Source organism: Squalius cephalus, assembly GCF_949319135.1.
Source record: "Squalius cephalus genome assembly, chromosome: 6".
Lineage (NCBI taxonomy): Eukaryota > Metazoa > Chordata > Actinopteri > Cypriniformes > Leuciscidae > Squalius > Squalius cephalus.
The window spans coordinates 43,906,803-43,926,881 of record NC_137127.1 but is presented as its reverse complement, the minus strand read 5'-3'; the positions used below and the strand labels follow the sequence as shown (position 1 = coordinate 43,926,881).

At 38.6% G+C, this 20,079-nt stretch overlaps 2 protein-coding genes and 1 long non-coding RNA gene across 4 annotated transcripts in view; 1 reads left to right on the top strand and 2 right to left on the bottom strand.

Moving 5' to 3' along the window:
- The window catches only part of abcc5 (ATP-binding cassette, sub-family C (CFTR/MRP), member 5), a 37,023-nt gene extending 29,371 nt beyond the window's left edge, over nt 1-7,652 (bottom strand). Inside the window, exons 1-2 of the mRNA XM_079874337.1 lie at nt 7,567-7,652; nt 5,263-5,452 (exon numbers count right to left, since the gene is read on the bottom strand). Coding sequence (XP_079730463.1) covers nt 5,263-5,382 — 120 coding nt within the window. The 5' untranslated portion in view covers nt 5,383-5,452; nt 7,567-7,652. The remainder of the gene's footprint in view (nt 1-5,262; nt 5,453-7,566) is intronic.
- Nucleotides 7,653-8,827: 1,175 nt separating this feature from the next.
- On the bottom strand, nt 8,828-19,522 carry rpl35a (ribosomal protein L35a). 2 transcript variants are annotated; one of them, XM_079874192.1, is made up of 5 exons: nt 19,465-19,522; nt 18,941-18,981; nt 18,675-18,827; nt 16,048-16,192; nt 8,828-8,893 (listed from the first exon to the last, which is right to left on the bottom strand). In XM_079874192.1, the coding sequence occupies exons 2-5, from the start codon at nt 18,949-18,951 to the stop codon at nt 8,870-8,872; spliced, it is 333 nt and encodes a 110-aa protein (XP_079730318.1). In that variant the 5' UTR covers nt 18,952-18,981; nt 19,465-19,522; the 3' UTR covers nt 8,828-8,869. The 2 variants fall into 2 exon arrangements, with proteins under 2 accessions (XP_079730318.1, XP_079730319.1); XM_079874193.1 differs by lacking the exon at nt 19,465-19,522 and adding an exon at nt 19,107-19,462.
- On the top strand, nt 13,217-15,551 carry LOC307160249. The gene is made up of 4 exons (XR_013821520.1): nt 13,217-13,574; nt 14,198-14,452; nt 14,547-14,609; nt 14,697-15,551. It is a non-coding gene; the product is annotated as an uncharacterized lncRNA (long non-coding RNA).
- Nucleotides 19,523-20,079: the final 557 nt, after the last annotated feature.

Below are 20,079 nucleotides of genomic sequence, written 5' to 3'. Positions count from 1 at the left end.
GGAGCGATGAGCCGAGGTGGAGCGATAGGTTCCAGTGGACCGAGCCGAGGTGGAGCGATGAGCTGAGGTGGAGCGATGAGTTCCAGTGGACTGAGCCGAGGTGGAGCGATGAGTTCCAGTGGACTGAGCCGAGGTGGAGCGATGAGTTCCAGTGGACTGAGCCGAGGTGGAGCGATGGGTGCCAGTGGACTGAGCCGAGGTGGAGCGATGAGTTCCAGTGGACTGAGCCGAGGTGGAGCGATGGGTGCCAGTGGACTGAGCCGAGGTGGAGCGATGGGTGCCAGTGGACTGAGCCGAGGTGGAGCGATGAGTTCCAGTGGACTGAGCCGAGGTGGAGCGATGAGTGCCAGTGGACTGAGCCGAGGTGGAGCGATGAGTTCCAGTGGACTGAGCCGAGGTGGAGCGATGGGTGCCAGTGGACTGAGCCGAGGTGGAGCGATGAGCCGAGGTGGAGCGATGGGTGCCAGTGGACTGAGCCGAAGTAAAGCCAGGGTGCCAGTGGACTGAGCCGAGGTGGAGCAATGGGCTCGGTGGATCTGGAGATCCTCTTGACTAGGCGGAGCTGGTGACTGGAAGATCTGAGGTACATCCATGTAGCATAGTGGAGTAGACAAAGGAGGAGCTGAAGGGAACCAGTCGAGAAGGGCCGACGGACTGGCTGGATTTTGAAGAGGAGGTGGGAGAGGGAGGCTGGGTGGGATCTCTGGAGACAAAGGAGACTTGGAGCTGTTCCAATTCATAAACTTCTGCAGAGGCCAGCTGCAGCTCACCCTCAAGGGCTTTCCTCCATTCCCTCGTCCACCATGAGCAGCCACAGCGGTCGGATGATGTTGCCGGCTCACACACCTGGTCAGACTCACTGTGGTGTTCGGGCTCTGGGGTGATGGATGGCTCAGTCTTTCCACCTGGCTCGTTCATCACGGCAGGCTTGGGTCTCAGTCTGCGGTGGGCTCAGGAGATAGCTCCGCTCAGAGTGGGGCTGGTGACGTACTCCTCGGAGCAAATGGTGCAAACCGATCCATTGTTTACCAGCACCCACTCCACAAACGCAGCGAAAACCTCTCGAGGACCAACACCAGGTAGACGTGCACCAGGCAGGCGAACGGCCAGTTCTGTTCTTGGTTCGGCCTGGTCTGTTCATAATCTGTTCTTGGTTCCTTCACGAGGTGTGTGGCTTAATCAAATCACACGACGATGGAAAGTTCAAACAAAATCCAAGAGAAACATGCAGGAGAATAACTAGGAAATGATTTACAACCACAACACATAAATGCAAACAAGACCGAATACTGAAAGAACTGAACAGAAAGAACTCAGGGCTTAAAGGGATAGTTCACTCAAAAATGAAAATTAGCCCATGATTTAGTCAGCCTCAAGTCATCCTAGGTGTGTATGGCATTCTTCTTTCAGACGAATACAATCAGAATTATATTAAAAAATGTCCTGGCTCTTCCAAACTTTATAATGGCAGTGAATGGCCGTTTCAGTTTTGAAGTCCGTAAAAGTGCATCTATCCATCATAAAAGTAATCCACACGGCTCCAGGGGGTTAATAAAGGCCTTCTGAAGCGAAGTGATGTGTTTGTGTAAGAAAAATATCCATATTTAAAACTTTATAAAGTAAAATAACTAGCTTCCAGCCAAACGAACATATGGATTCCACTTATGCCTAAAGTGCAACTTCAAAAGAGAAATGGCCATTCGGTGCCATTATAAAGCTTGGAAGAGCCAGGACATTTTTTTTATTTAACTCTGATTGTATTCGTCTGAAAGAAGGATGACTTGAGGGTGTGTAGATCATGGGCTAATTTTAATTTTTGGGTGAACTATCCCTTTAATGGGGAGAGGTAATAAGCTGAACAGAAACAGGAGTGTGGAACTAATAAACAACCGAGGAAACTAACCAGGAAAACATAACACAGGTAAACAGGAACAAGGAGAATAACAACAAAATAATAATCATAATACTTAACCTATTATTATTAATATTACAACTACTAATATTAAATAATAATTACTAGACAAAAACAAAATAAGAAATATTACTATTATAATATCTGACTGTAAAATAAAATTCTAGTTATGAAGACAAAATACTCCAAGGCACTCATGTGGTGAAGTAAAAAGCCTTTAATTAACTTAATTAAAAAATAATTCTAGTATTTCAGAAAAATAATAAAAATGACTTCATTTCTACTTTTTCAAGCGTTAAACCATAAAACCTTTTATCTTTTACAGAAAACCGCAGGGAGTCCTGAAAGCTTCTGTTGATAAGCCGTTTTCACTACTAATTTGTGAAGAAGGTTGGTGCATGTTGCGTTCCCAAATGCACGTTAAAGTGACCAAACTCAGAGCAGCTGCAGACGGAGCAGCATTTACTGCAAACCGAGTCACTGAAAACACCAACAGATCATAAGCTGCTCATGTCTAAAAGAACAAAGCGCTTTTATTCATTTAATTAAAATTGGGGTGACTAGCATAAAACTCGATGTTTAGCTTCCATGTCGCATTCCTCCACAAAAAAAAGGATACTAGCAGAAGAGATGAGTAGTTCTCCACAATCACTCAGATCTGCCTCCACTCTAGTATAAAACAACCCTTTATACACTTTGTATCAGTTCCCGATGAATAAAAACCAAATCATTTTTCTAGTTGAATATGCCGATGCACTTGGAAATAACACATTACAAAAGATGCAGTTTAATGCTAACTTTTATTTTTAAATGTCAAACGTAGTTCACATTTTGTCACACGTCACAATCATGAGCTGAAAAGGGTTTTGATTGTTTCAAGCATTAACAGACGATCACCCTCAATGACGCAGATGTTAATTAATTCTGTCTACAGGAGCAGATCCGTTTATCTTTAGTAAGACACTGAAGCGTTACGAGGGTTTAAAAGCACTGGGAGCAAGTTTCATGTCAAATATATTAGCAGCAGATTTCACATTCACAGATGTCTATGATCAATTTCTTTAAATTAAGATGTATACATCATCTGAAAGCTGAATAAATAAGAGTTCCATTGATGTATGGTTTGTTATGATAGGACAATATTTGGGCAAGACACAATTATTTAAATATCTGGAATCTGAGGGGTCAAAAAAAATCGAAACATTGAGAAAATCGCCTTTAAAGTCGTAAATTTATATTCGCGATTGTGGAGCATTCACTCACAAAATTTATTTTTTTATACATTCACAGTAGTAAATTTACAAAATATCTTAATGGAACATGATCTTTACTTAACATCCTAATGATTTTTGGCATAAAAGAAAAATCTATAATTTTGACCCATGCAATGTATTGTTGGCTATTGCCACAAATATACCCGTGCGACATGTGACTGGTTTTGTGGTCCAGGATCACATATCGTACGTTTTTGACAGAAAGGGGCAGAGAAAACATGCAGAAATACACACAGCTAATTTTCTTCTTCTCAGCCAGCCGCCCCATGAATCAGCCCAGCTTTAGTATTTCTGTCACACGCTCTCATGGGAAACAGGCTTGGAAAAAAAAAAAACGTTATCTAGGACTGATCAGAATGCAAGGAGGAAACAAGCACAGAATGATCTAGAAACCAAAGACACACTGAGAACGACAGCTCAGCTACAGGAAAACACACAAGTAAAGAAATGGACAGAGAGTAAATTGTTAAACGTATTTTTTTTGTGTGCACCACGCCACTTACACAACAATGTAATGCATCACATTATTTATGTAACATTCATCTTCAAGTGCCTCGAGATAAGCCTTACGCTACTAAAAAACCCCTAAGAAAGACGGTGAAGAATCTGGCATGTCTGGCTGGATTAGATGAATGAGAGAAGCCTGGCGTGAAGCGTTTTGCAATGCTCCTCAGCACGTGCAGGATGTCCCCCTCCCCTCCCGTCCTCACTGCTCTTCTTCCCATGTCCCTCTAACACACTCACGTTGCACAAACACACACAGCTTGCCTGAGCGCTGAGGGGGTCTTTAGCCTATCAGCAGGCAAGGCTGCTGCACGCATCACCGGAACTCAGGATTGCAATTGGCTGTCAGTGCCAAAATAGGTGGGTCTAGATTATGTAAACAGACCCAGCTTCTAAATACAGAGTGAGCAGCCAATCACTGCACACACACGGCATCCCTAGTGATGTACTGAGTGGCTGAGAGATACAGAGAGAGGGAGAGAGAGAGAGAGAAAGGTAGCTTGACAAAAAAGACAAAGAAAATTGTGGGCAGTACAGGACTCTCTCTTAGCATGCTGACAAATGCTGACGGCAGGAGAGCAACAGACAAAACAAACACAAAGGGCTTGGCTACCTATACGAACAAACAACAGCCGCAATGTTAAAGGCACAGTTCACTCAAAAATTAAAACCCTGGTACCATTTATTCACCCACGTGTCGTTCCAAACCTGTAAGGTTTTTTTGTCACACAAAAGTAGATATTCCATTTTTTTTTTTGGTCCATACAATACAAGTCATTGTTGTCCCACTGACTTCAATTGTATGGACAAACAAAATATTTTTGTTTCCGTTCCACATAAGACATAAGGTTTGGATCGGCATGATTTTTGGATGAGTGAATTTTCAATTTTGGGTGAACTCATCTCAGCCAACACATGACTTGCACATATTTGGGAAAACATCACAGGTTGTCAGAACCACAGTCCAGAAATCTGAATAGTACAGAAGCTGAATCAATCTTCAATAAAGAGTATTATCGTGTCTAATACTGCAATTTGAAAACTCTGCATGCAATATATTTAGGGGTCAGGAGGGTGTTTTGAAAATTGCTTGAGTAAATGTGAAGAGGAGAATACATCAGGATGGAAACTTGCAAGGAATTTCAAGAGTCGGATTCCTTCAAATTCAAATTCGAAGTCAAATTTGTGTGGCCGACTTGAAAATGAGCGACGTCTGCATGGCAAAATCTTTCGCCCTCACGCGAAACTCCTATTGGATTACGCCAGCGAATTCAATTTTCACCGAGCAACAATGAACTTGACTGCACTTTAAGGCAAAGAGCTTTGGACCAAGAATTAATGATAAAAAAGTCATGAAAATAATTGTTCCAGCATTTTTCTAAATGGAATCTTTACAAGTAAGAATTGATTGCATTTATTAGAGCTGAGAGGCTGTAATGTGTGTGTTATACTTTAATGCTTGTTTGTATGGCGTTTTGTATCACGATTTGAAGCTCAAAAGAAGGTAACTAATTTCAAACATTTGATTTCCAATCAAAAGCTCAATAAATGGCATGCATTTGACGGACTAACCTGCACTTTAGACAGCTCGTAATGGTCCTCTTCAGGTCCGGGTAAGGCGTCTCTGGACGATACGGCCCTGTACGCAGAACCAGATGCCAGACAGTCCTTTCCCAAATCATGTCCTTTCATCTTCTTGTACCAACATAGGAGCGCTTTTGTTGCTTCAACTTTGATCTTTATCTTGTCAAAGTCACCAAATCTAAGCAGATGAGAGAAGAGGTGGTTATTAACATGAATGGAAATGTTACTCTTATTTAGTCAGCATTGATCGAGCACATTATATGCGCAAATCCCCTTTTATCCCATTTAAGTCTACCATTGTAGTCTGACAGGATGGCATTGTTGTAGGTAAATTATAGCCTTTTAATGTTAAAGGCACAGCTCACTCAAAAATAAAAACTGTTACCATTTATGCACCCTCATGTCAAACCTGCCTCAAATATGAGGCAATGTAGTCCAATGCTGTTTTGGACCCCACTGACTTCAATTGTATGGACAAACTTATAACTGGTCAAACTGTCCAATATTAATTCCAGCAATGTTTAGTTGTCTCAAAACATAGTGAGCCGCCTACCTAGATCTTATTTTTGGCCAGACTCTGTACATGCCTTGGTGAATTTTACAAGACATCACTAGGGCTGTCACTAATGATTATTTTGGCAATCGGGTAAACAGTCGATTATTTTGATGATTGATCAAATAATCAGTTAATTTTTTGTGGAAATAATAGACTTTAGAAAATGGTCTAAAAATGCGGTTCATGGAATATCTCGTCCGTGGAATGAGCCACTTCTGGTATTTTCCGGTAACTCGACAGTAAATTGCAATCGACGACTTTTTAAAATCGAGTACTCGAATTTAATCGAGGAATCGTGACAGCCCTAAACATCACATTTTAACCCAAAGTCAAAACAAATGGACTTAATTTCTTTGTTTACACTTTATGTTCACCACAAAATAATCATGACTGTAATATATCCAGACGTTTCGCAATTCCCATTAGCCATTTTACTGTGATACAGTTTAAATAATACAATTTATTTAATTTGAATAAGCATAAATGAACGGCAGTACAACAAATACTGTCATGATGTATGAATAAAAACTATGTGGACACGTATTTTTACACATTATAGTAATGAGAACTTTATTTTATCGCATTACACTAATGAAAATCAGAGGGAAATGTGCTCAATTCTTATGTAACGATGTCATAATGCAAAACATCTTAGCAGTGCTAAAAATAGGCTTAATTTCCTTTAGGCAAAATATTGTATATTACTTCTTTCTTTTAAGCGATATGTCCGGACAAGTTCTTGACAGGATTCACGTGACTCCCCCGCCAATGATGCCCAAAAGATTGTTACTTTATCATGTTGACTAAACAGGCAGCTCACTAGATGTTGGAACACGGCCAACATCTTGAACAATCATGACGATGCCGTGAATGAATATAAACATCAATACATTGATTGATTGAGAGTGAGAGCGACATTTATTTGTCGAATATTACGCTTTGACTAATGGCTACATTTTCGGAAGACGCAATTAAAGTACAAATGATGCCTACATTAAAGCTTTAAATCATTTATCCTGTTTATTTGAGTGTAATAGGCCTCGCATCTCCTCCAGCCAGAAGAGAACAAACAGTTCCCGAAAATATGACTGAAAACAACAGACCCGTGTACACGGCCCACGGGTTTCAAACAAGGACATCTAACCGTTAGTTACTGGCGTTTTTAGACTAAACAAACCATGGGGAGATATATATTTAACACTAACGTTACCTAATCAGTTTATATATGTATTTGTATTATGGCAAGAGAACACCATAAATAATACCATTCTTGTTATAATAATCCCATTAATGCGTTTGTTAGAGATAATTTCCCCACTTATTCTGTAAGCATCTATGTCTCATGGATTACAATTATACATCATGGTATCATCAACAATAATATCTACTGCATAAGTTTAATGCGTTTCAAAATCCCGTCTAGTGCATCACCAGAACTACTGAGACAATAGGTGTCACCTACATCAGGATATAAGACACCGAGCAAGACGCTGGCAATTAAAACATCGCAATGTTCACACGCAAGACGCCTTTTGGTTTTTGGTTTAATCTTCTTTAGAGTCAATATAATGATTTGCCAGGACATGTCAAATTAAGTTAAAATGAATTACATTTTTTTTAAAAAAAATTCAAGTAGGCTGTCAGATGTACAGATGCTTAAACATGCAAATCATGCTATAATAAATCTCATTTTGCACATAGAATAAAAGATAAAAGTGTCCATTTGCAGCAGATACCTGTTCCTCTGGTGGGTCTGCGGATCTTCAACAGCGGATGAAGCAAAACAACTTCGTTATAAACCAGCTATTTGAAGGATTCGGATGGAGGTCGTTCTGGGAAATGTAGTGTAGAGGAATTCTACTACAAGTTCACATCGTTCAAGTGCCGATGTGTTGGAACTACAGCACCCACAATTCCTTTCGCTCCGAATGCGTCACCGCTCTGTAAATAGGCGGGGCTTAACGCGCGGCTGAAAGGGACGCGCATCCTCTGCAGTCAAACGCTAGTATTGCAACGTGATGATAAGCCTGGGGCTCTGGAATGGAATTTTACCATAGAAGAAAGTACAGTGCGATGATGATGATACTGCACAACATGCGGACATCTTTCCTCTCGGTTTACTGTTTCATCGGAAACTACACCTGCAGACACATTAACCCTTTAATTGTTATTTCCAATATCCAATACAGTGGTTCCGTACAGTAGCATAATCAATATAACTGTACATCTGGATGTACAAGTTATTACCAAAAAAAAAAAGTTATGTTATCAATGAATTTAATGCAGATTCTGGTCATCTTCAGCACTAAGAACATTGTATGTGCGTGTTAAATGCCTCTGCATTAAACAATGAAATAAATGTATATCAATTTAGATGTGTGTAAATAAACATACAATGAATAAACTAGATGGAATTAGATACATTTATAAGTTCATTTAAAAATATGGTAAGGCTTATTTTATTAATGCCACTTCCCAGCTACACTTGAAAAACTATTATTTCTGTTAAGATAAAAATAAGTTAGAATCAAGTTTATCTTCACCCACAAATCAATGTCCTCAGTCTTTCTAGATCTACTTTTTCTGCATGTGTTGCTGCACACCAGTTTACTGCTCGTACTTCTTTTACCAGATCTTTCTATGGCAGAAATAATAAGAGTCTGCAGGTCTGAGTTTCTGAATTCAGAACTGATCTATAATAAACCCAGACAAAGTGTTCTTGTAAATGGGGCAGAACTAAGTAAGGAAGTGTTAATTATGGAAGCTGTCGTTTCCCTTAATTGCACTCTTTTCAGTTCTTCTACAAATTAACCTACTGAAGCATTAGTTCCTCTGTAAACCCAGCTCGACACAACTGTACATTTCTCAGGTGTCGCTTAAAATATTTCTTGACTGAAAAAAAAAAAAGTTGGAAAAGGCAGCAAGACTCTAAAGTGGTTGCAGAGAACAGAAAACTTTATAAACTGAAGAAAAAAAGTTGTGAAAAGACCACAGAAACAATTTTGATCATTCTTTTTATTTTCTGTACACAAAAGCACGTTACACTCGAGATGGGTACAGCATCTGAAAAAAAAGAGAAGCACAAAATTAGTGATTTGTTCAAAACAGACAAGGGTAGCTGGCATCAAGACATGCATGGACAACACCTTCCCTTTTTTGAAACATAGGGATTTACACCACACCGTTTTCAACTAAAAACAGAAAACCTTTTATGCATTTTGGCCATTCATTAATGGCGTTTTTTGGGAGGGGGGGGGGGCAAACTTTTGGAAACGGGTTTAAAAGCGCAAGTTTTTGAAAACAATACCGTTATCGTCTCTGTGTAAATAAAAAAAAGCTTTTTCGTACATCCGTGAGTAAACGTACCCTTAAAGCAGATTATAAAAGGAGAAAAAGTATGTGTTTGTGCAAAAACATCACATAAAAAGATTTACCAAAAACCCTTCTCATGTGTGCTTGTTACACTAGTAAATAAAGCTGTCGTGTGTGTGAGAACTACAAAACCCTACAGTGACACAGAGGAAGGCAAAGAGTCTAAGTTGCTCTAGTTTCACTGTTCTTGCAATCAGTGATTTTGGAAATGCACTTTAAAATTCTTCCATTCTAGATATCTAACCTAAATTCCAATTTCTCTGGTTAATTATACTGCATGAACATGAATTAATAATACATCTTTAAACGACAGCCCTTCACAAAAAAGCTGACGAGGCATCACGACGTAAATCTTCGCAATATACAAATGCGCAAACAAGTCAGTAGGTATTTAAACTCAGGGTGCTCTCACAGTGGTAGTTTAGTTTGAAATAGGGCTGTCAACGAATATTCTAAATTCAAATATATATTCGAATGGTTTTAAAAAACAGGAATTCGAACGTGAAAATTAATATTCGAATGTGAATTTCGAATATGGAAAAAACACGCCCGCGGAAGCAGATGCGCGGCTGTCTGCTTTGCGAGTGGGCGCGTGCGCTGCCTGAGGGACAGGTCACACGAGTCGCACTGTCTAGCACAGCGTCACTGCTGAAAGTTGACCGTGCACAAAAAAGACAATGGAATAAATTGCAGTCAGTTTTTCCTTTTTTTAATACAAGCACCAAGAATGTAAGTAGCCTTTTTCTTTTTTAATAGCACTTTATTTTTTATGAACCTCAGGGTAAAATTTCTTTGTTGTCACATTTCTCGGAATTGTGTGCCTCATTTTATTTAACGTTAAACAGAAAAGTTCCATGTTTACCACAGCACAGCTCGCTCGGAGCGTTCAATGTCGGTTCTATACTGTAAAACTTCAATTAATGTTAATACATTTGTTTCAATCACTGAATAAAGCCTGCTATATTTGGGACAAGAGTCGCGACCTTAAATTGCTTGCACAAACTCTTGATCAGCACTCAACATGTGCTTATTGTTGTTGTTAATTTAAACCGTTATGCGCAGAGAGAGCGTGAGCGCAAGGGAGAGAGAGAGAGAGAGAGTGCCTGAGAGTGAGGTCTGCGGTCTTGGCCATTAGTTTATTTACTTGGTTTTGTGTTGGTAATACATTGTCAAATATGTTTAAACTTAAATTTACTACCTATACAAGTAGTTATGTCTCTTTGTATTAATTTGTCCTGTTATTGACGTAATGCGCGTCATTGACAAAATGCGCAACCAGATGTTCGAATATTCGTGTGTTTTTTTAGAGGGAATATTCAAACGTCATTTGAGCAATTTTGACAGCCCTAGTTTGAAACAGGGCACGGTTCGCATGAAAAATTGCTAATGTAAAAGCTGTCAAGAGGACCGCACCTGTGTACCGAATCACAGACTACCTGAAGGATGCGTTTTGAGTTTGTTTGCACTCGAACTGTGGAACAATTCACGTGAGTGTGAAAGCAACACTGACTCGGGTGCGCACTCGTTCAGGAAGAAAAGCAACCTGCGCATGCGTTTAAGCCGATAACTATGTGTTTAGTTCAATAAAACATGTAAGGGATGATAGCGTTGATGATTTACCTTGGATACGAGCGAGAGTGAGCCTGCAGTGTATACGCACAGAGAGGGGCAAATGTATGGACTCCTCAAAAGGGTTCGTTTGCAAGCAAAGCCTTCATGCGACACATGCATTAAACCCAAGTGTCATTTACGCTGCTGCGCATAATAGCACCAAATTAAGAAGAAAGAAGATTAAGTTCTGTTTTCTATTAGGGCTGGGTATCGATTCAGATGTTACGATTCGATTTCGATTCGACTCAATGAATATATATTTAATACAAATCCTATATTTATAAAGTGAACAAAGAAAAGTGAACAAATTTACAAGTGGTTAAGAGATACCAAAAAATGGAAATTAAGAGCTACTAACCTGTATATTAAACCTTTTATTTTAGGTACACTTGGGTACATTAAAACAGAATCATATTTACCTGTGCCCTTCCTGTCTAACAGGGAGGACATATGCAGAAATTGAATAAAGTTATCAAACAGCCTGCGCTGCATTAATTATGAATTATATTTAGACTAATCCTTATTAAAGTTACAAAAGTTCTTTAGTCAAGAGCAGTGAGTGTTTCTCTGTTCCCTTTGATTAACTTTAACAACAGAGATAATTAGTGGCTACTGTGTGCTGTCCCTTTAAGACCAGCCGCTGCTGATCTCACACGCGCCTCATTCTCTCACGAGTCACAACTCTTCACGTTCATCATAAGACTGCTCTTATGTTATGAAGATACTCGACTAAGTCATTTTGGCATAATTGTGTGTTATTGTTCATTCAAGCGGAAAGAGAACTGTATTCTGGGCTGTCTTGTGCGCACGCACGATATTTGCGCGAGTCTTTCTGTGTGTCACACTCAGGACATTCACGTCATATAATTGCGTATGCGCGATTGCGATATGATTAACGTGCAGCACTAGTTGAGGTTATTTTATGATTAAAGGAGAACTCCGGTCAATTTTAACATTGAGCTCATTTTTTTGTACATTTGGAGTGCTGTCAATACAGAGAACAACGACAAAAATCGGTGTTGCCTACACGAGTTATTCTATTTTTAAAATTTGCACCCTGTTGACTTCAATAGGGCAAGTAGTAAGCCTGCTTTTTAGCCTCTTAACATCCTTTAAGTGTCATTACAAGTGCACAGAAAATGTGAGTGATTCCTTCCGAGTGAACACGGGTGGATCTGACTGCAGTAGATGTTAGAGATATTAATAAAAACGAAGTTAATTCAGCCAGCGCTCATACCTTTGTTTACATCCTGTTTCGGTGGAACGCCATAGTAATCGGTTGTCGAGTTCACGCGCATAGGTTTAGTTACCAATTATCACGCGTGTGAACTCGACAATCGATTACTATGGCGTTCCACCGAAACAGGATGTAAACAAAGGTATGAGCGCTGGCTGAATTAACTTCGTTTTTATTAATATCTCTAACATCTACTGCAGTCAGATCCACCCGTGTTCACTCGGAAGGAATCACTCACATTTTCTGTGCACTTGTAATGACACTTAAAGGATGTTAAGAGGCTAAAAAGCAGGCTTACTACTTGCCCTATTGAAGTCAACAGGGTGCAAATTTTAAAAATAGAATAACTCGTGTAGGCAACACCGTTTTTTTGTCGTTGTTCTCTGTATTGACAGCACTCCAAATGTACAAAAAAATGAGCTCAATGTTAAAATTGACCGGAGTTCTCCTTTAACCTCTTAACAAGCACCGGCCCGCCGGCGGGCCGGGGGCGGGGCTATAATTTTATTACATTTTTTTAAATAAGAAATATTCAACTGACTATCATAAACTATACATCATTTGAAAGCTAAAACACTCAATAATCATGTTCTGAACTTGTTTTTGCAATAAGTACACCAGAGAGGAAAGGGTTAAATGAAATGTTGAAGGACTGGTAATGTAAAAATGACTACAGTGAACGCAATACTTATCTTTCATCTCCTATGGTTCAGATCAGTTCGGACGAATCCAAGAAACACCAGCATACATTTCAATGTAAGGGTCTACTCTTCAAAATGCATCCCACTTTTTAACCCAAAACAATGAAAAAATAGGGAAAAAAACAAAATATCCTCCTCTGTTTTCATGAGCGTTTGCAGTTAGAGTACTCCATCATGTTCATTTTCAATGAAATATCGATCCTAATCTGTATTCCAACGTTCTAAATCCACCTCTCCCCCGTAGATTAGACTGTTCCGGATCAAAAGAATCATCCCACTTGTCTCTCCTTCAATCACAGGCTCTGTAATAGATCAAAATACCAAGGGAGCTTTTTACAGGCTGAGAAACCTGTCAATCTTGCACCTCGGTTTTCGGCTGGATAAAGTCTGGATATAGCCAGCCAATGGCTTGTCAGAAAAGTTTTGATGGATGGGAGTTTTAACCAATTAAAACACGTTTGCAGTGATAGACAGATTTGTCAAATACAAGTGCGCAAAGTTGTTGTTCGCTCGTGCGCGTCCGCCATTTTACGCACGGAGCGCATAGGTAGCCATTGTTTTGCTACACGGAGCTCCTGTCAACTCACAGATTGTATCCAAATTTATATTTGACAATCTTCATCATGAATCGTCGTCAACAGAAGGGTTTTTTGTGGTGTTTGAGAGTATTTTGGGGACGTGATGAGAAGCAGTGACGAAGAGCAGCGACGAAGAGCAGCAGAAAGACGCATCTCATAGCTGCTAACGTTACAGAGATAGCACGGTGCGTCGTCGATTCGGCAGAAGAGATGTTTGTTCATGGACTCGATCCCGTTTTAGATCGGTAAGTTTAAACACATTGTCTTGAATTGTTATGTTTATCAAGTATTGGCAGTTTTCTGTTTATGTCATGTTTTTGATTATAAAATGACAGTGGACATTAGGCTACTAGCAAAGACAATAGGACGAGTAATGTTAGGTAATAGAGCTGTATATTATAGGCTACAGAGAAAATATTTATAACACACACACATTATATTTATGATGCATTGAATATAACAATAATGGAAGAAAAGGATTATAAGAACGAAGTCAGGTGAAGATGTTTTGATTATAAAATAACAGTGGAGATGACTAGCAAGAGACTACAGTGATATGTTTATATGAATGTATGAATGAATGGTGCATTGAATATAACAATAATGGAAGGAAAGGATTACAAGATGTCAGGTGAAGATATAATAAATATATATAATTATATATACATAGAAAAAATATAATTACAAATGTTTTATAATGTTGAGCATTATAATGATAAGGTATTTGACAAACAGACATTTGATATTGTAATATGACGGAATATTGATGCTGCTAATAGTAGAATGTGACTCAAACTGAAATCCTCTTTTGTGTGTGTGTGTGTGTGTGTGTGTGACTGTGTGTGTGTTTTCCTGTGCTGTAAAATAGGCCTTCAACTGAAACAGATGAGGAATGGAATCCGGAGTCAAGTCCTGAGCGACGAAAGAGACGCCGGCAGTCGTCGTACACTTACTTGACCAAGTTTTCATATTCTATTTGAAGTTTGTGTTTGTTCTGCTTGGTTTTGTTCTGCTTGTTTGCTTGCTCTCTCTCTCTCTCTCTCTCTCTCTCTCTCGCAGTGGGTGTCTTCTGAGTTGGCGCAATTGGAGCAAATGTGACATGCTGGTGTGAGGGCAGTACTAGGTAAGTACTCACACATACACACATGCATACACAGTGCTGCGAATTGTATTTATTCTGCTTAGACACCTTTTTTTTCCTCCCCTCTTATTTGCAGTGGTTGTCTTCTGAGTCGGCGCAATTGGAGCAAATGTGACATGCTGGCGTGAGGCAGTACTAGGTAAGTACTCGCACATAATCACATGCATACACATCGTTGCAAATTTTATTTGTTCTGCTTACACACTTTATCTCTCCTGTCTTTCAGTGGCTTTGGTTTCCAGAACAAACCTTGGGTAGTGACTGCCTTGATCAACATGTCTTCCTACACTTTGTAAAAACAGTAAGCGGTTGCTTTTTGTTTTAGTAATTGGATATTCATTATAATTATGTTTATTTTAATTTATTTGAGTAAAAACCATTGTTGCAATTACAAATGTTCTTTTTTTCTTTTTATATATTTTATTCATTAGTTGTAAAACAAGCACTTTTGGAATGTATACATGAAGTGATTTTTTTTTGTTTCACTGTTTTTGCTATTAGAATTGTTCAAAATAAAGAGTATTTTGTTAAAATGTTAAAATGTTGTGCTGAAATCATTTTTTCTTGTGTAGTTTGATAGGCAGAATAGTTCTGAATTGATATACATGCATGTAGTATGTAGTGTTTACTCCTTATGTCATTTGGTAACCAGGTGTCCATTTGGAGTCTCCAAGTGGCCTTTTGGAAAGGACGCCTAGACTTTTCTTGAATAAAAGCTTACAGGAACTACATTTTTGGGAGTATCATCCTCAAATTTGAATCAAAACATGGTCAGACATTCAGTTTTATCTTTATGGTGTTTTCAGGCCTTTAACATAAAATTCTGATAAATGTTTCCCTAAGTGAAGCTTATTCAAAGAAATCGTGAGTCACTTTCATGTATATGTTACCTTGTTTTACTCTGTTCCTATGCTACTTTGAGTTATAATGACTCTTGGGTAACAAAGTTTCAAGTGTCTAGTTAAAAAAAATATCAGAGTTATGAATGTGGACCATAGAGTTCAAGAGCTACAGCCATTTGTATTTGGGTATGTCGTTTTCAGAAAATTCTCAAAAATAGGGGCGCTGGTTAAGAGGTTAAGATAAAACAAACAAAATCTCACAGCATTAGCTATAAAATGGAGTCTGCAAGCCTATGAACAGGAGGAAAACTAACACTGGGTAATAGCTTTTGGGTAATAGATAAATTTGGGAAAAAATTTATTTGTGGCGTTGAGAATCGATTTTGAAATCGACCACATTTAAAAAAAAACGCTTAATCGAAAAATAGATTTTTTTGCCCAGCCCTATTTTATATTATGCGGCGTGAACGTTTGTGATGATGCAAGACAAACGCAAATGCACCAGTCGGACCGCAGCAAATGTGCCCAGTATTAAAGCCCCTTTAAGGGGAAGACTGCAAGACTTTTATCAGGTATTGATAATAAACCAGCACTGTCTCGAACCCAGTTTAAACCACTGCCACATTATAAAGGCAAGCATTTACTGGGCAAATTAAAATGGACCTGTCCAACACAAAGAATAATCAGGGACAGATATTGATGCTTAAAGCCAGAGAGAAACTTTAAGACCCTTACCACACGGATCCTGTGGCCCATAGCCTTTGCAGGAAGATTGCTCTTGAACTTGGCACGGACCATTCCACTGTTTCCATGAGCCCGTGTGACTTTACCCCAGATGACACGTGTCTTGTTGGGTTTACCGCCGGGTGTTGCAGTGATCCTGCAGACAACATACAGAACACATTTTACTTCCATAATCTGACACTTCCATGTGAAGCACTGCATTCAATGAGTCAAATACCAATTATGATCAAAACAAATAACTGGACTAAATTTTATTCATCAATTAATATTCAATAATAAACCATTAAGTATACATATCCAAATCAGAAAGAGCTTTATTGCCAAGTGTGCTTACACACAAGAAATATTTCTTGATACTGAAGATACTTTACATATATTTAATGTATTAAAAATCATTGACCACATCATTCATCCTGTGAAAACTGAAATTGGACAAAACATTACGATGGAAATAGTACTGAATTGCAGCCTCAGTTTTAGTGAAATCAACTTTAAAAATTCAAACAACTTCTACAGACATAAGGCTTTGGTTATCTAGTAAAAGTCAAATACTTTTGAGACCAATATTTTTTATGTAATAATGTTTAGTAGTACACTTGCTTTACAGTAAACTTTAACTTTCTTTTTTTTTATGCGTTTAAAAAGAGACCTGAGGTCTGTAGTCCAAAGCATTCATGATTCACTACCATTTAAGTTCAGATATAAGCTCAAAAAGGTGACAGTTAACAGGTTAATAAAATACATCAAATAAACCTCTAGAATATAAAGTGCCAATAATTAAATTTATTAAAAATAAGAACAGAAACATGCATTCCAAGTGAACAGTTAGTTATATAAATGGCAATTTTCATATAAAAGTGAATAATGACGTAAGAGCCAGAGTGGCAAAGTCCACTGATAAACGCAACTTCTGCATCTTTTATTTAGTAAGTCGAGTAAAAAATATCAAATAAATCAATCACAGGTTGCGTTTTTTGGGCTAATTAATATATATATATATATATATATATATATATATATATATATATATATATATATATATATATATATATATATATATATATATATGATTGGAAAATCTGACAAGCAATTTCTTTCTTTTACATTTATGGATGCTCTTTTCTCCAATACACTGACACTGTCTGCTCACAGCCAATCAGAGCAATAACAAGTGTGTGGCCACTCCTCCCCCTCACTGGAGGAAAATCTCACTCATCATGCAGGTGTGTGACGTAAATCAATGCAAGCAATGATAGTTAGGCCCCGTTTACACGTACATCGTTATTTAAAAAAACGGAGATATTTCCCTTCGTTTACACGCAAACGGAGAATTCGCCTCTGAAAACGATTCTTTCTAAAACCAGAGTGGAGATGTTCATTTTCATTTGCACGTTTGCATGTAAACTGAGAAAAACTGAGTTTTAGGGAGCCGATGTCACAGTGTGCGACAGAACTTGCACCTGTGTCAAAAGTGTGACCTTGCGATTCGTTGCTGTTTTCGGGATTCTGATTGGCTAACGTGGGCTTGAGACTCTCGTTACACTGCCACCTACAGGTTTGGCATGCTCTTGACGGCATATATACACAGGTTTGTGTAAACCAGGGGTGCCCAACCCTGCTCCTGCCGATCGACTGTCCTGCACAGTTCATCTCCAACCCTAATCAAACACACCTGCCTTTAATTAAGTGATCCTGAAGACCTATATTGGTTGCTTCAGGTGTGTTTGAGATAAACTCTGCAGGACAGTCGATCGGCAGGAGCAGGGTTGGGCACCCCTGGTGTAAACGAACACTTTTCTGAAAACTGACAGGTGTGCACGATGTTATTTTTGAAAACGGAGAGGGTGAAATGTCCGTTTATGAAAATAACCGGCCATGTATAAACGAAGCCTTAGTTAATAGATGTAAATTTTCACAAACAATGCCAGCAACAGATGTACAGGGATGGAGAGGAAACACGGGAGAGATGATGGATGGTGCAGGGGCGGAGAGACCCATTTTAATTAATTTTTTTATATTTACGTAATATATTAATCATTACAGGCTGTAATAAAAGTACTAATAGGCTATTAACAGTAGATAGTACTATACGGTTATCCGGACCACACCCGCTCTCGGTTGGTCGTAACCCCCGTGAGGGGTAGGTTTAGGGGCGGGGTTGGGGTAGGTCATCACATGTGGTCCGGATAACCGTATAGTACCCAGTAGATATATATGGTTAAAATATATATAATTATAAATGTGGCTCTTACAGCTTTCTCTTAGTGCTCTCGTCGTTCTCCTTTTCCATCTCTTAATCTATTCTGCTCACAGGTGATCGGAGGATAGTGTGTGTGCCCTCGCGCTCTGTAGCAATTTGAAGATTTTTGATAATCTTTTCAAACTCCAAGTGGTTTCAGTTTAATATGTTGCAAGCTCATTTGTTGATGAATATTGATAATAAATATTGGGCTTGTTTTTGAAGCTGCTGTTGCTTATTTGCCCTGAAAGAGTTGGCAACACTGGTCACAGCACTGACAGCATGATCACACAAACACATTACAGACTGCAGCATGGAGTCAAACCGTTCCTCGCACGTGCCACTCGTCCCATAAACACTTGAAAATGCCTTTACTTACTTTTTTGCCTTGTAGACGTAGGCACAGCGTTTGCCCAGGTAGAAGTCGACCTCTGCGCGGGTGTAAACTCCCTCTAGCTTGAGCAGAGCAGTGTGTTCACGCTGGTTCCTCAGGCCACGCTTGTAGCCAGCAAAGATGGCCTTACTCCACAGCCTGAGAGGGGGGATAAAGTTACCTTTCTTTATCTATGTGAACGAGCCAAGCATTATAGATGGCACAATGAACTATGCGTCACATTATCAATGCTGACAGCTTTCAAGCCTTACCTTCCGGGCATAATGATGCTTTGACCAGGCTAACCAACAACCTAAAATAAAGAAGAAACATATCACAAAACCATTTAGTCAAATGTGGTCCCTCGCGGGACAAGGATTTCACATTTACATCGACTCTATAAGTTACACAGTAGCATCGGAGCTGAAGCATGTTTACCTTCCTCAATGCTAGTTGCTAAGTTCTTACAAAAAGTTATAAGTAGTTTATAGTTATTGTTACGTCTTCAAAACAAGCTAACACGCGTAGTAAACATCATAAATGATTAACACACTGCTATGTTTTGAAAGTAGATTTGACAGTAATGTGCAGAAATGAGTTCGGAGCGGTTTAGCCTGAGCCGACTGGCTCAAACAATCCGTTTAAAATCTAAAACATCTTATGTCGTATAAGGCAGAACTCAGCGGGATATGCACTTTATTGGTATTTTTCATCAATACTGGTAAAAATCTAGGTTTATTTACATCACACAAGGCTAAAATGTCACATTTTAAAAGACGAGCTCTAAAACGCTCACCTGATTCAATATCAAAAATGGAGGAAAAGGCCGCTCGCAAGGAATGCTGGGAAAATGTTGGCAACGCTGTCTGAAAATCTGCCTGACTGAAATTAGAGCGTTTTAAATGCGATTCTACTTTATACCACTTTTACAGTTTCTTCTAAATCATTAAAACCAACAATATGGTAGTAGTAATAATAATAAATAATAATAAAAAATGTTCTTTAAGTAATTTGCTTTAGTTTTAACATTATCGTATTTTTCTGACAAGTGGACATATATAGATCACTTTTTCCCCAAATCAGTTTTTTAAATATATATTTTACATTTATTTATATACCTTAAAATGTTAAAAAAGAGCAAAAAGACATGTGCACATAAACATTCACATGGGCTACAAGGATATGGATGTGCAATACACAGAAATTAACATATAGGCCCAAGCATTAATTACTACAATATTATTTAGGCCTATAACCTAGTAATTTGGATCTTCACCAAGTTCTTTTCTCTTAGTGATATCAGTATTTATACTTTATAACACTAAATAAGTTTTCAATTACAAAATATGTTGTGAAAATGTAAATAAAGATATTCCATGAATTAAAAATTGCTGCTTGTTCACTGCCATTC